The following is a 14,453-nucleotide window of genomic DNA, read 5'->3' as shown; positions in this document are numbered from 1 at the left end:
CATCTCTTCATCACAGACACAGTTAAGCAATCTTTTCTCTGCATGTATTTTTTAAGTATATTTTATTGATTATATTGTTACAATAATTCCAGTTTTTTTCCTTTGCTCTCCTCTGCCCAGCACGTCCCCTCCCCCAACAACCCCCCCCAAGTCCATGCCCATGGGTCGTACATACAAGCTCTCCTGCCTCACCCTTTCATATATTCTTCTTCTTCTTTTTAAATAATTAATTAATTATTTTAACAATAAAAAATAACAATCCCTCCCTCTCAGACATAAGAACCTTTATAATCTTTTAAAGAACAATGGGCGAAGGTTTCAAGCTCTTCTAGCTGCTTCAAGCTGGACATGGATGTTGTTCTACCTACCCTTGGGTCCAGAAATCCCTAATAAGAGTGGGGATGTGGAGGGGAGGGTGACCTTCCCATATGGGGAAGGATCGTGCAGACTCCAGGTCAGTTGACTGTCCCTGGACAATGGCATGCTTGGTTTAATAGGTTGGCATCCTTGATTTATTCTGGAGGCAACAGATTTGGCAACAGGGTTAAAAGACATCATTCAGTCTATAACCACTAGATGACAAAAGACAGGTATTAATTTTTTAATGTCCCACATTAGGGAAAAGAAGGGCTTCTTTGGAGGAAGGTGTGCCAGGTACATCTCACCTGTCCGAAACCCTTTTGCCCATTATACTTAGTTTGGGCTGAGGGAAATATTTTAGGTTTCCTCCCTCTCAGACTCTGCATGTATTTTTTGTTGTTGTTGTATTTTCCATTAAGATTTTTCTATTCAGAATATTTAACTTCTGAAAATATTCAGAACCCACTGGCAAGTAAGTGAGATAGAACTTCTAGTTGCTAGTAAGGGGTTCTTCATTATTTATTACATTTTTTCCCCCTGTCTTTCATGGTTCTTTTATTCTTACAAAGAGTTAGAAAGAGATAAGATTGAATGCACTTACTATTTAATTAATAAGTAATATCTTATAACTATGTTCATGTCTTTTTACCCTGCAATATCATTTTAAAAAATTGATCGTGGGTAAATAATTTTAAAGAAATATTTTTTAAAAGCTCAGTTGTGTCTTTTTTGTATTCATTATAAAAACTGAAATCTTAAACAATCTATTTTTCTTTTTAGTTAAGCAGTGTCATAGTGAGTCTGATTATTGGGGGGTGGGGGGATGAGGTTGTCTCATTCCTGTTTTCAATCAGAGGAAAGGAAGCTTGTATGGAGACAGGATGGACTTTAAGAGACAGAACCAGCTGCTGCCTGCCAATATGTTAGTTGGTCTTCTCTGGGTTTTTGGAGGCGTAGCTATCCAAGGGCCTTGTGTTGAAAACAAGTGTCATCTGTCATCAGACTGAGATCTGGGGCTGGTAATGTTCTCATAGTAAAAGAATGATAGATCGAACTTGAGGAGGACCTGCCAGATGAAAACAGGCCCTAGTTTTGTTCAAGTATTAGATTATGGGGCGCTGGGGTGGGGGTTCAGTCATATATATATAGTTTCACTATTTCTAGCATACAGTGAATTTTACAGCCTTTGTGTGGACTTGAAGAAAAAGTTCATGTCCATTGTCGTTGCAACACGCTTGAGACATGGTTGACTCCTTGGCTAGTAATTTTTGACTTCTAGAGAAATCAGGTAGAAGCTCTTCTAGTCTACCGCACAGGAAAAGAACACATAAAAACGAGGAGAGGAAAATGCAGATGCACTAAAAACGGGGTGAGCAAGGAGGGGTTGTGTTTATTTGTGATCTCCCTCTTCCTACTAGGATGTCAAATAATGGCCAAGGAAACTCTCTGAAATTTTAAAGAGAGGTTACGTTTGTATTTTCTTTCTTAACATTTTTTTTTTTTTTTAAGTAGCCACCATAGCCCTGGCTGGGTGGTTCTATTGATTGTAGTGTCATCTCGTACACTAAAAGATTGCAGGTTCGATTCCTGGTTGGGGTATGTATGGGAGGCAAGAGATTGATGTCTCCCCCCACCTTTAAAATCAATAAACATGTCCTCAAGTGAGGATTAAAAAATAGTAACAAAAATAAAATAGCCACTGCAGTGTGAACCTCATAAAATGAAATACGGTGTACTTTTGTAATTTTTTATTAACTCAAAATTTATTTTAATCATGATGAGATCGGAGTATAGGTGGAATTTATCTCTTCTAAATTGGAGTGAAAACTTGAGATGTTTACTCTCTGAGTGGGAAGTCAAGGTTTCAAGGTTTTAATGGGTGGATATCTGAATCCTGCTGGCAGACTAAGGGAGGACTCCCTTGTCCTTACCTCCCACTGGTACTTTGTCAGAGGCACAGTTATCTATGAGCAACAGTGTTTTTTGTGTTTGTATTGCTTTGACATTACAACCCCCAAACTATTGTTAGAATTTTTACCCTCAACCCTAATTGTAGGTCTTTTACATCATGTACAATTACACCTTTTCAAACCTCATTGGTGAAATGTATTTTAAATGCTGCCATATGTTTACTCAGAATTTGTGAGGAAGCCAGCCAGGCATGCTGCAATTACTAATGCTAGTGTTACAGGATTTGTTTTGTGTGTACATGGTAAGAAAATAACATGTGGTATATTTGTGGTATTATTGGGATTACATGGAATATTATTTTGACAGTGTTTGTTTTGAAAAGAGAGACATACTGGTGCTAGGACTTGTAGGTGTTAATCACTGGACTGATTTGGCAAGTCCTGGAGACCGCAGGATTCCAGTGTCTGGCGCCTTCCTCGGAGCCTCCAAATGTGTCAGGTCCGCCACCTACCCTGATGTTGGTAGATATCCTGGCAGATGTTCTGCCCTTCCAGGCCACTTTTCTGCCATCAGTTTTGCATCAGTGGCTATGTCCTTTTCCAAATTTGAATTCATCATGTTAATCTCAAAAGAAAGAGGGCTTGCTTTCAAATACAGATATCAGTACTTATTTAACTGATAGTGTGTTTTAAAAGTGTATATAAAGGTTATTTAGAAAGCTAAAATCTGTAGTAAATAAAACTTATTAGAATTAAATATGGAGGCTTTGAGTCTTCGTGTGGAAATGGTCAACACTACCATATGAAAAATGTTATAACATTTTTGTATTTTTGTCACTGTCAGGGAAACGTATTTTTCCCGAGATGAATGATGGCAGGAATTTGATTTTATTGAAACTGGAAAGACACAATGGGAAGTGATGGGTATGAAGACATTACTTTGAGAAATGATAAAATTTAGATATAAGTGGAGAGAGAAGAAAGTTGGGGGCGGGGAGTAAATAAATAAATCAATATAAATAAATTTTTAAAAATCCAAAGCAAAGGATCCTCAGGGGATGGGATTCTCAATAAAGTCTAAGCTTCAGTTCCTTTTTGGAGTTGTTGCTGGTAAGGATGGATAATCAGTTAATTTGACAAGCTGAGGGATAACCTAAAAAATGAAATTGGACAAGATTACAAATGATATAATACATTTCCAAAACTTGCTTCACAAAGCCAGGTTCTTTTCATACAACAGGAGATTCATTGGTCCTTAATTCACTTCACCTTTGCATGTTTCTGCACAGACTAGGTATCTGGTCATCATTTTCAAATATCTAATTGTGATCCGAAATATTGATCTCTGAGGATGAGCCTGCATCAGAGAACTAGTACAGGGGCAATTATCTTTTTAAAAATGCCATTTAATGTTTCAAATATCCGTTACCTAATCAACATGATGTATACCTGAAACTAATATAAAATAATTTAAAAATAAATTTAATAAAAAAATGAGCAAATGTGATGTTAGTCCCCAGATTAATATTTGAAAGGTAACTATTTAGTAAATCTTTAATTTTTTAAGGCTGATAGTCTAGTTGAAGAAGTAGAAGAAGGAAGCTTATAAATCATTGGAATTAATTTTAAACTATCTTAAGTCTGTGTAGTGGTTGTTTCTTCAAAGTTCACGTGCGGTGATTTAATTTTAATTTTTGTAATTATTTTCTCATGCATGCAAATTTACAAAGCTGAGGTAAAACTAATTTGTAGCTATTTTAACTCTAAGGTTTTTAGTGTGTAAAATGAACTTCCCCATGGCATATACATGAGACAAAAGTGAAGGCCTCCGGCCTCCCCATGAGAGTAGACTTCTTGGTCTTGGATTGTCTATATACAGCGATGCTTCTGATCTGGTTTCACAAGAAACACATTTCTTGTCTTCTAGTGTTGGAACCATCCACACCAAATAATTTTCAGTCCAAATAGCCTTCTTTGGATCAACTATGAGTTTATTAAAGTTTATCTTCGGATTAAGGAGATAGTGTATTGTCCTGAAACAGATTTGCCTGGGGAAGACCATGGAAATTCATAGCAATTACAATAACTCTTAAGAATAGGAGCTCCCATTCATTGAGGTCCTACCAGAACTCAACAGTCTACATGCTTTATCTCTCTACCTTCTTTCAGGACTGCCCAGCACAGTCTCTTTTGCATGGTGATTGTATATTTAAAATACCATTTTATTTGAGTAAAATATTAAGCAATTTAGATTTTCCTTTTCTTTTAGTATGTTAAAACATATATAGCTCTTTATTTTAAAAAATATATATATTTAAAGCAGTTTTAGAGGTTTACACCAAAATTAAGTGGAAAGTGCAGAGAATTCTCATATACTCTTTGTTCAATCTGCCTCACCCACCCAAGCCTTCCCTACTATCAGCATCTCTCACTACAGTGGTACATTTGTTACAACTGCTGAACCTACATTGACACATCATTATTGTCCAAAGTTCATAGTTTGCATTAGGGTTCATGCTTGATGTTAATAAATCACTTTTTAAAGATGTGGTTTTGCAGTGTTCCTGAATATCAAGGGTTCAAGGTTTGTCCAGAGCCGCCAATGCCAGTAACTAGCTTCTGAATTAATACTTGAAATATGAGTGATTACAAGTTTGACAGAACACACACAAAACATATTTTTTCCTCTCCAGGTTGTATACCAAAACCCCAAAATGAAGCTATAGAGTTACTAGAATAAATAATGATGATAGAGGAAGCTTTTGTTCCTTAAATATTGTACCTGAATGGCCATTGATGTAAAAGGAGATAATTCTGTTTATTTCTGGTCTTACTGAGGGATGAATAAGAATCTACTCCTAAATTAATACTTGTGTTGTTAGTATATAAAATGCTCATAAATTAATTAATAAGGGCTTTGGATTTGATTATTTGACAAAATGGGTTACTTGCATGGCTCAGTAGTTTTTTATATATTTTCCTCATCTTTCATGGTTCTTTTATTCTTATACAGAAAAAGATGTGAGACCAAATCCACTTATTATTTAATTATAAGTAATGTCTTATAAATATGTTCATGTCTTTTTACCCTAGAACTCCATTTTTCATAATTCATTATAGGGAGATAATCCTAAAAATATTTTTTCAAAACTCAACACATTCTTTGTGGTATTTTTAATAAAAATTAAAATCTTAAGCAATTGAATCCTCTTTATTTTTATTTATTTTTTAATTTTTTTGAGATGAGCTGTGTCACAATGAGTCTGATTGGGGGGAGGAGTAGGTGTTGTTGTATTCCTTTTTTTAATAAGAGGAAAGAAAGCTTGTTTGGGGAAGAAGTGGAATTTAAGGTGCAGAACAAACTGCTCCTGGCTCAGATCTTGAAATTGCCAGTATTGTTAATTGGTCTTCTCCGGGTTTTGGAAGCATAGATACCAAGGGGCCTTGTGTTAAAAACGAGTGTTATCTGTCATCAGACTGAGATCTGGGGCTGATACTGGCCCCATAGTATAAAACTAAGAAGATCAAACTTGAGGAAGACCTGACTGATAACAGCAGGCCCTTTTCTCATTCAAGGAATAGATTAAGACCCTGCCTGCAGTGGGCAGGAGAGTCAGTCCTTATATATGTATTTCCTGCTAGGAACCTTAAATGAATGGTGCCCAGTACATTTATTGATTCGCTATTATTTATCAGGCCTTGATCTAGGACAAGGGGTTTGAACGACAGTGAATGGTGGTGGCCTGATCTTGAATCTTCCCGTTCACACTCCTCCAAAAGTCATAAATCCAACAAATAGAGCAAATCAAAGCACACATGATCCACACCTTCAGGAGCATTAGGAAAGAGCAGTTAGCCTGTGGTTACAGAGAGCGGCGCAGGGGAATCTTAAAGGGGTTCAAGAGACTGTAAAAAAAAAAAAGTAGAGGGGCATGGAGGGCTTAGACAAAGCACAGAGAAAATCACTCCAGAAAGAGGCTGCTGGGGCTCCATTATAGTTCCCAGCACTGACTACAGGAAAGGAGATCAACAGTGAGAGGGACTGAAACTGGCTGCCATTGGGAAACATTGCTTCTGGGAGAGATTCAGACATACTACAGAGAAAGGATGCTTCTGGGAGAGATTCAGATATACTACAGAGAAAGGATACTTCTGGGAGCGATTCAGATATACTACAGAGAAAGGATGCTTCTGGGAGAGATTCAGATATACTACGGAGAAAGGATGCTTCTGGGAGAGATTCAGACATACTACGGAGAAAGGATGCTTCTGGGAGAGATTCAGATATACTACGGAGAAAGGATGCTTCTGGGAGAGATTCAGGTATACTACAGAGAAAGGATGCTTCTGGGAGAGATTCAGATATATCAGTACTATAGAGGAAGAATGCTATCTCTTGAAGACATGACAGTGAAAGCATCGAAGGAAAGAAAAGGGAGAAATTAAGGATTCAGTAGACACAAGAAACAAGATACACTTATCCCTCCCCTTTCTCCGTCCATGAGAACTGCATAGAAGAGGGAAGAATTGATGGAAAATGCCCCTCAAGCTAAGAACTCAGTTCGTTGATTGAATAGGAATAAAACAAAGTGGCCCACATCACTACAAAACTACTGTAAAAAATCAGAAAATATAAGTCATTGTATTTCTTCTGATAAAAATGCTTTTTAGAAAATCAGTCACAAAATTAAAACAGTATACAACACTGTAATCTAAACTTAAGTTTTAATTCAGGCTCTATGTGAAACAAATTTTAAAAAAGAATTGGAAGTACAAATTCTAACAATAGAAATAAACAAAAGCCAAACTGAAATGAAATTAGAGTTCATTGAACCCCTTGGAAATATAGAAGAAAAGATAAAATCAAATCAGAAATGAAACTAAATTACATAATGTCCAAGGGAAAATAAATTCAAATGACAGGTGACCCAACATATTAGTATTTACATTAAATTTAAATCGTCTAAATATCACTAAAAGTTAGAGACCGGCAGAATGTGTTTAAAAAACCACATGAACCCAACAGTATGCTGTCTATAAGAAACTCATTTCAAATATGACGATACTGGTAGACTTAGATACATCATGTAAACACTAATAAAAAACAAGCTGGAGTAGCTATATTAATATCAGACAAAACAGACTTCAGAGCAAAGAAAATTACCAAGGACAAAGAGAGACATACTTTTAGTAAAGGGGCCACTTCGTTAAGAAAACATAGCAATTCTAAATATATGTATAGTAACCAACAGAGCTTCAAAATACACAAACCAAAAACTGGTACAATTGAAATGAGAAATGGACAAATCCCCAATTACAGTTGGGGATTCAACACGCCTCTCTGAAACAGTAATAGAACTGTCAACCAGCAGGATCTAAGTGACAATTATAGAACTCTCCATCCAACATCAGCAAAATAGTCAGTTGTTCATTTGTATGGAAAATAATACAATAATTAATAAATAATACAATAATAAACTCTGCGTTTTATGTACTCACAACTGTAAACCCACTTTTGCCCCATCCTGTACATTACATACATTCGTCACATTCCAGGATAAACCATATCCTGGCTGATAAACAAAGCTTAACAAATGTAAAGGAATTGAAATCACACCAGGTGTGTTCTCTGACTATAATGAAATCTAACTAGAGATTAATAGCAACAGGTGGAATAAGTATATGTTGGGGGTTGGGAGATGGGGAGTTTCACCTAAATGAAAACCTAGTTCCTCTGCCCTTGATACTGAATTGTTATTGGCTTGGAAATTCAGAAAATAAGTGCATTTCATCTGACAATGTCCCAAAATGATAATGAAACATATCATTTGATTGTTACCCATGATAAATTGTCTCTGTCCACTTTATTTTACAGCTTCTCTGTTAAAAGGACTGAAACATGCTAACATAGTGTTGCTTCATGATATCATCCACACCAAGGAGACGCTGACACTTGTGTTTGAATATGTGGTGAGTAAAATAAAAATCCAGATTTTATAAATATGAATAAAAATCTTATAGTATAATCAGACGGTTTGACTTTTAGGTTGCTATACTGAAATGAGTATTTTATCTGAGTACATGAGACTTGTGATTTTACATAACTTGGAATATAAGGAAAAATCCTTAAAAATGTTAATTTGAATTTCATCAGATATATTATCTATTTATAACCTATTTGTTACTAATATACACTATAATTTTTAGGTTTATCAAATAGGATTACACAGCATGAATGTGATCACTCTATCAAAGGAACAGACAAAAAATGTGTTTGTGGGGGGTGGGGGGAGGCAGATTTTTAACTTTGTTTTTCAAAAGCATACTTATTAGGATTCTGTGCGCATGTGTGTATATGTATAGGAGTGCTTGCTATTTACAATTTAGACTTCATAGGTTTTTTTCTTCACTTGTTATTTCAGCTATTAATTAAAACTTCCACTTTGCATAACACAATGTAATGATCTTATTGTGTTGAGAGTATTACTGCTTTAAGGCTTGGACTTGAACTCATAATTAATCTTTCTCTATTTCTCTTAGAAAAGCATATGGTATTTGTGTCATGCCACTTCTGCATTTAACTGTGGAATCATGAAATGTAACCATGATAATTAGCATCTCAATTTTCACAGATGGGTCTGAAAACATGTAATTTATAAAGACACAAATGGCATTGGTGAAGATTTTATTAAGAAGAGCTATTGGTATTGTGAATGTATTAAGATCCCATTTGTAATTTCCACACTACTTTTTTATAAACTTGAAATAATTTTTATTTTTTCTTAAAAATACACATAGAATGAATATTTGCAACATTTTTGTCTTGCTATTAATGTCTGCCTGTGTCCATGTGTCATTTGAAAATTGTTGTCTTGTGAATAAGCCTTTCATATTTTCTATTTACATATAAATGATAGATACATTTGAATAATATGGTAATGTGGCTGCAAGGACAGCTAGAGCTGAGCAGTTGAATATATTATGTGCTACCAAGAATGGATGCAGATTCAACATCAATGCAAATATAATTTCTTTTGTTTAATCGATGATGGAATCAATAAGTATTCAGCTGATTTAGAACTGGATTTTTGTTTCATTTTTTCCCAGTATGTCTAGTTGCAACATTTCTATTAAATCTGGATTTTATTCTTAGTGTATGACTAACTTTTGTGATGTTTTGTCAAAAAGATATTTCAAAAGTGTATTTGTTGCCTCTCCCAAAATTGGATAATTAAATTAAAAGGAAGAAAGACAGTTTTGGCCCCTAAAATAAGTAAGAGTGATAGAAAAACTAACAACAATAACATGAAAATGTGTCTTCCAATTCTTCACAGAAAAATTAATATATGTATGAGACTAAAATGTGCATAACAGATCAGCTGTCATCTGATGATTTTCTGTGGAAGTTGTCATATAAAATGAAAGAAATTCACTGTGTTGCGATATTTGCTTAACCGATTAAGACTGACTTAAACAATCATTCTTTTGTGTGTGAAATTTTCTGTGGTCCCTATTCTTGTGGATACACCGTAGGTCCTCTTAAATCAACCACATAGTAGTGTCCAGTATGCAGTCCTCTACTGGCAACATTTCATTCCTAACTTCTCTTTGGGAGGTAAGACATAGATGAACCTGTTCTCTTTTGGAGAATGAGGCAAGCTTGTATCATTCATGGTTTGTGATCGCCCAGCCTTGTCTCTTCAGTTCTCCACTCTACTTTATTTCCTTACTTCCCCATTTTCTCGGCCTTTCTCCTTTACACTTTTCCTTGTCTGTCTTTTTTATTACTCTATCCTTTTGCTCTGTCTGTTGAAGCACTTTTTGCTGCTACAACTGAAGTTTATCAGTTTTTTGTTTATTTTAAATACGTTTCAGTGAATCTCTGAAATCAGAGTTGAGGAGGGAGTCTTCCCAGTTAGAATGGGAAAGGTATGAAATCAATTGCCCAGTACAAAAATAACTTCCCTGAATGTTTTCTGAATTAGTTAATTTTGTATTGTACATTGCTTTTTCATTTCTTGTTGCCTGTGTATATACTGATATCTGGAGGAAAATTAAGGTTATTACATACTTTAATGGATTTGTTTAATTGGATGGCTTTCCTTACAGTAAGTAGTAGAAGGAAATTCTACCCTTTTCTTACATGCTTTATGGCAGTGGAAAGGCAATAGTAACTTCAAAGCATGAAATGCCTTGGCAGTTAGTGAAGATCCAGGTGAGGGATGCAGCATGGAAAACAGGGGGACCCTGTGAGCTAGGGATAATGGTGAAGGATCAGAAAGAGAAATGAAAGAATGTTTAAGACAAGTATGACCACAACGCTGAAGACCAACCACTAAAATGTATTGTTTTATGCTGAGTACTGTGCTTTACAGTCATTATTATTTTTGATGTTCTCAGCAGCTTTATGGAACTATGACTGTCGAGGCTCTACAAAGGGAACACCCAAGGATTAAAGAGATTAAGTGCTTCTCCAGGTCTTGTAGGTTAAGATAGACCCATTTTACTCTGAATCCTAATTGCAATGCTATACCTCCTATTTATTCGTACAACTTTACTTAGGTTGAGCCTTTGGTCAGAGAGCGAAAGGAAACTTTCTCCTTTTTTTAAACAACCCTCTTTGCACAGCCTTCTGCACTTAAGAAGATCTGGAGTGCAGCAAATCCTGAATAAGTTTTATAGACGGGGCACACACCTAGCCATTAAAATTTTTATTTTAATTATGAAATGTTTACGTTTTCATAAAGCAAACTTATAAGGTCCAGTATTGTCCCATGTATTTCACTGGAATCTACTTAATTACGTACGCGTGTGCGCGCGCACACACACACACACACACACACCTTGTTATACAGCAAGCCCTAAAAATCAGTATGAAACATTTTAATCTTCAATTTTCTAAACTTGATGATATTGCCATATTTCAAAATTGATAACAAGAAATGTTGATTTTTTAGTTTCATTAATTAATAGTACCTTTTTTTTGAGGGGGGGGAATGAGTAAGTTAAACAGTATTAGAAAAATCAATGCATTATACTCATTAAAATCCTAGATATGAAAGGACAGTAAAATAATTTAAGATTCATTAGGTATAATTGGATTTTTTTCTTCACGTTAGAATTAATTAAGTGTTCAAGGGTTCTACAAAGTGAAACACTTTTCGAGTTCCACAAAGTGAAAGATTCTTTCTTATGATGTTGCACATATTGTGAAATATATTTCTTTGCTTTAAAAGGGAACTCTAGGCCTAGCTGCTTATGTTGCTCCGCCCAGTGACACGTTAGTGTACATAAAAGCCTTCTGAGGGCCAGAATAATGAAATAAGTGATGAAAAGTTCGTGATGTGAAAGAACAGTTGAGGAGATGACTTTGAAGGTCATTATTAAAGTGCTTCAGATAAGATGTTGTTAATATCTCTCAAGCACTGTGAAGAGCTCCCTAAACATTTGAAATATAGATTCTTATACATTTTCAAAATTTGTAGCTATGATGACCTGAAAGCTGAAGGTTGGGAACACATCGGGAAATGTGCTCTCCAGGCTGCTCACGTCCCAGCCGTGTCACACATGGGCCCTGTGATGTGTGTGATGGGGAACATGACTTTCCTCCAGTTGTTAAATGTGAAGGAGCATCGTCCTCTGAGGCCTGGCTCACTAAGCTTGAAAAGGCATCTGGTTTCATAAAAGTCTAAAATACTGTTATTGCTCTCTTTTTTCTGCATAGGTTTGAGACTTGAAAAAGGAATTTAGAAAATAGTGAAAGTGCTAACACATTTCTTTTCCTACTTAAACAAAAAGCTAAGCAATTTAGTTTTTAGTTTTTGCCAGAGAAAAGTAAGTGCACATTACACTATTTAACACTATGCTGAAAAACTTGAAACAGATGCCATAATGGAAATAAAAATATTAATAGTAAACATGGTGATGTGAAATGCATAACTATTCTGTTCTATTTGAAATGAAATAGGAGCAAAGTTTATGTAGCAGTACTTTTCATTACATAGTTAAAGTAGAAAAGCAACACACTTATAGCTAATCATGATATTCATTGCAGCCATCATTTCATTTCTTCTGTGCTATATAAACTCATGAAATATTCCAAATTAATGTGCAACATGAAGTCAAACCAAAATCTGTATTCCACATGGAAAAAAACTGTCACCAAAAGTCATATGAAGTGATTTATATATTACCAAAAATCACATAATTTATTTTTATATTGCTTTGCATTCTACAAAGCATTTTCTCATAAATGTTATTCCATCAGATTGCCTTTTTTAGTCCTTTGAAGTAGAGAAGGCATGTAATATTGTTATCCAGGGTTTTACTGATGAGGAAAAATGATGCTTAGAGAGAATTCAAAACAGACCTACTAAAATCACTCAGATATGTTAACAGGGTACAGATAAGACTTTAGGTCAAGTCTTCTGTGGCTGAAGGTTGTTGCCCTTGGACTTCACCTTGCAGCCTGCTGGTGGTAACCATCTGCATAGCTTGATGTGATGGTCTGAGGTGTGTATGCTTTTAGGATATGGAACTCTCAGCTGGAAGTCATAGTCTGTCTTTTAACTCTGTCACCCTGTCTACTTAGTTGTTTGGCTTCTCTGTTTCATACATCTTGATTTATAAATCTATGAAGAATGATTTAATTTGCATGATTTTATGACACATCTGTTCTAAAAAACTCCAGCCTCTCCATCAGTATTCTCGTTTCCAGATTAAACTATTTTGAGCAATTGAACTTTTTTCTGCTTTTCTATGAGAAGAAATATACGTGCACATGTCTATGCACATACAAACTTTAAATATGGGTGATCAGGGAAGGCCTGGCTGAAAAAATGAGAGGTATTTAGGAGTGAGGGAGGAAGACACATACTCTAGGAAAGAGTCTTCTATAGAGAAGGCCGGGTAAGGAGTAGCAGGGTACCTGTGGGCCAAATAGAGCAGGCAAGGACGAGACAGAGTCCAAGACACAGTGGGGTCTGTATTGTGTCAGGCTTTGTAAGGTTTTGTTTCAGTGAATTTTTTTTTGACTCAGAAATGAGATGGGAAGCCATCAAGGGTGATGAATAGAGAAATGATTTGATCATATATTTTAATTGGCTCCCTCTGGCTGCTTTATGAAGAATAGACTGATGGGCCCAGGCTGGGTGGCAGTGTTGGTTGGTGCGTTGTCCTGTACACCAAAAGGCTGTAGGTTCAATACCTGGTTGGGTGCATATGAGAGGCTCCTGATTGATGTTCTTCTCAGGAAGAGCAAGAGACTATAATAGTTTCACTACTTAAAGCAAACAACCAATGAGAGCAGAACTACTTAATTCATATTTTTGAATTTTTTCTTTATTTTTCTACTTGTCCACATTCCATCTTTAGTTTCTATATTCAATCTTTTATTTTTTCTCTCAAAGCAAATACTTTTCCAAGCAGAAGACTTAGAACAAATATGACTTCATAGCAGTTAGAGCAGGCCTTTAGACAATGCCACCTAGTTGTGTCAAAGAATTAAAGTGTCTGGCCACTCTGAATAAATGTACCAGTCAGAGTTCTCTACTGCAAGCAAAAGAAATTCTCTTTGGCTGAATTAATCAGAAAAGTTTCTTGAGAGGATACCATGTGGCTGACAGACCTACTGGGAAGCCTTTAAAAACTGAACAGGAACAGTGTGAGGCTGGAAAGCCAGAATCCTGCCATGGAACCATGTACTGAGCACCCTGCCACCACCAGGACTGTGAGCTACAGATAGGGCCTCTTCCTTTGGTGGTCCAGCTGCCCTGGGTGACCAGGTGTTACTACTTCTGCTGATGATGTCAGAATGGTGTCTGCATTCTCCCTGCTTCTTTGGGTTGTTAGCTCCTAATGCTAAGGGAGGTCTGCCTGTGTTTGGTTAGCTAACACTAGGTCACGTGCCCATGCTTTGGCTGCACCGATCACTTTAGGCTTCTGGAATGGCAGAGGAGTCTTGCCTCTCTCCCAAACTCATAACTCAGGGGTTTTCCAAGCATAGGGAGTGCATTCAGATACAGGACTACACTTCCCTCAGGCCTCTGCTCTTCCCCACCTCCTTGCCCTCCAAAACACACCTCATGAACATACATAAGTTCACTATGTAGTCCTAGGTAAATTGCATCTAGAATGTGAGAAGAATTGTGGATGGTGTATTCATGGAATGATTATTTATAGTCT

The 14,453-nt window shown here is 36.1% G+C and overlaps 1 protein-coding gene across 3 annotated transcripts in view; it reads left to right on the top strand.

The window, feature by feature from the left end:
• CDK14 (cyclin dependent kinase 14) overlaps nt 1-14,453 on the top strand; it is a 564,775-nt gene that overhangs the window by 230,897 nt on the left and 319,425 nt on the right. For all 3 annotated transcript variants that reach the window (XM_090287257.1, XM_090287258.1, XM_090287259.1), the window contains one exon: nt 8,146-8,240. In XM_090287257.1, the coding sequence (XP_090143383.1) occupies nt 8,146-8,240 (95 nt within the window). The remainder of the gene's footprint in view (nt 1-8,145; nt 8,241-14,453) is intronic.

Source organism: Furipterus horrens, unplaced genomic scaffold (genome assembly GCF_987537825.1).
Source record: "Furipterus horrens unplaced genomic scaffold, mFurHor1.1.pri manual_scaffold_9, whole genome shotgun sequence".
Classification (NCBI taxonomy): Eukaryota; Metazoa; Chordata; class Mammalia; order Chiroptera; family Furipteridae; genus Furipterus; species Furipterus horrens.
Note: the sequence above shows the minus strand (reverse complement) of the source record. Positions and strands in the feature narration are given on the sequence as shown.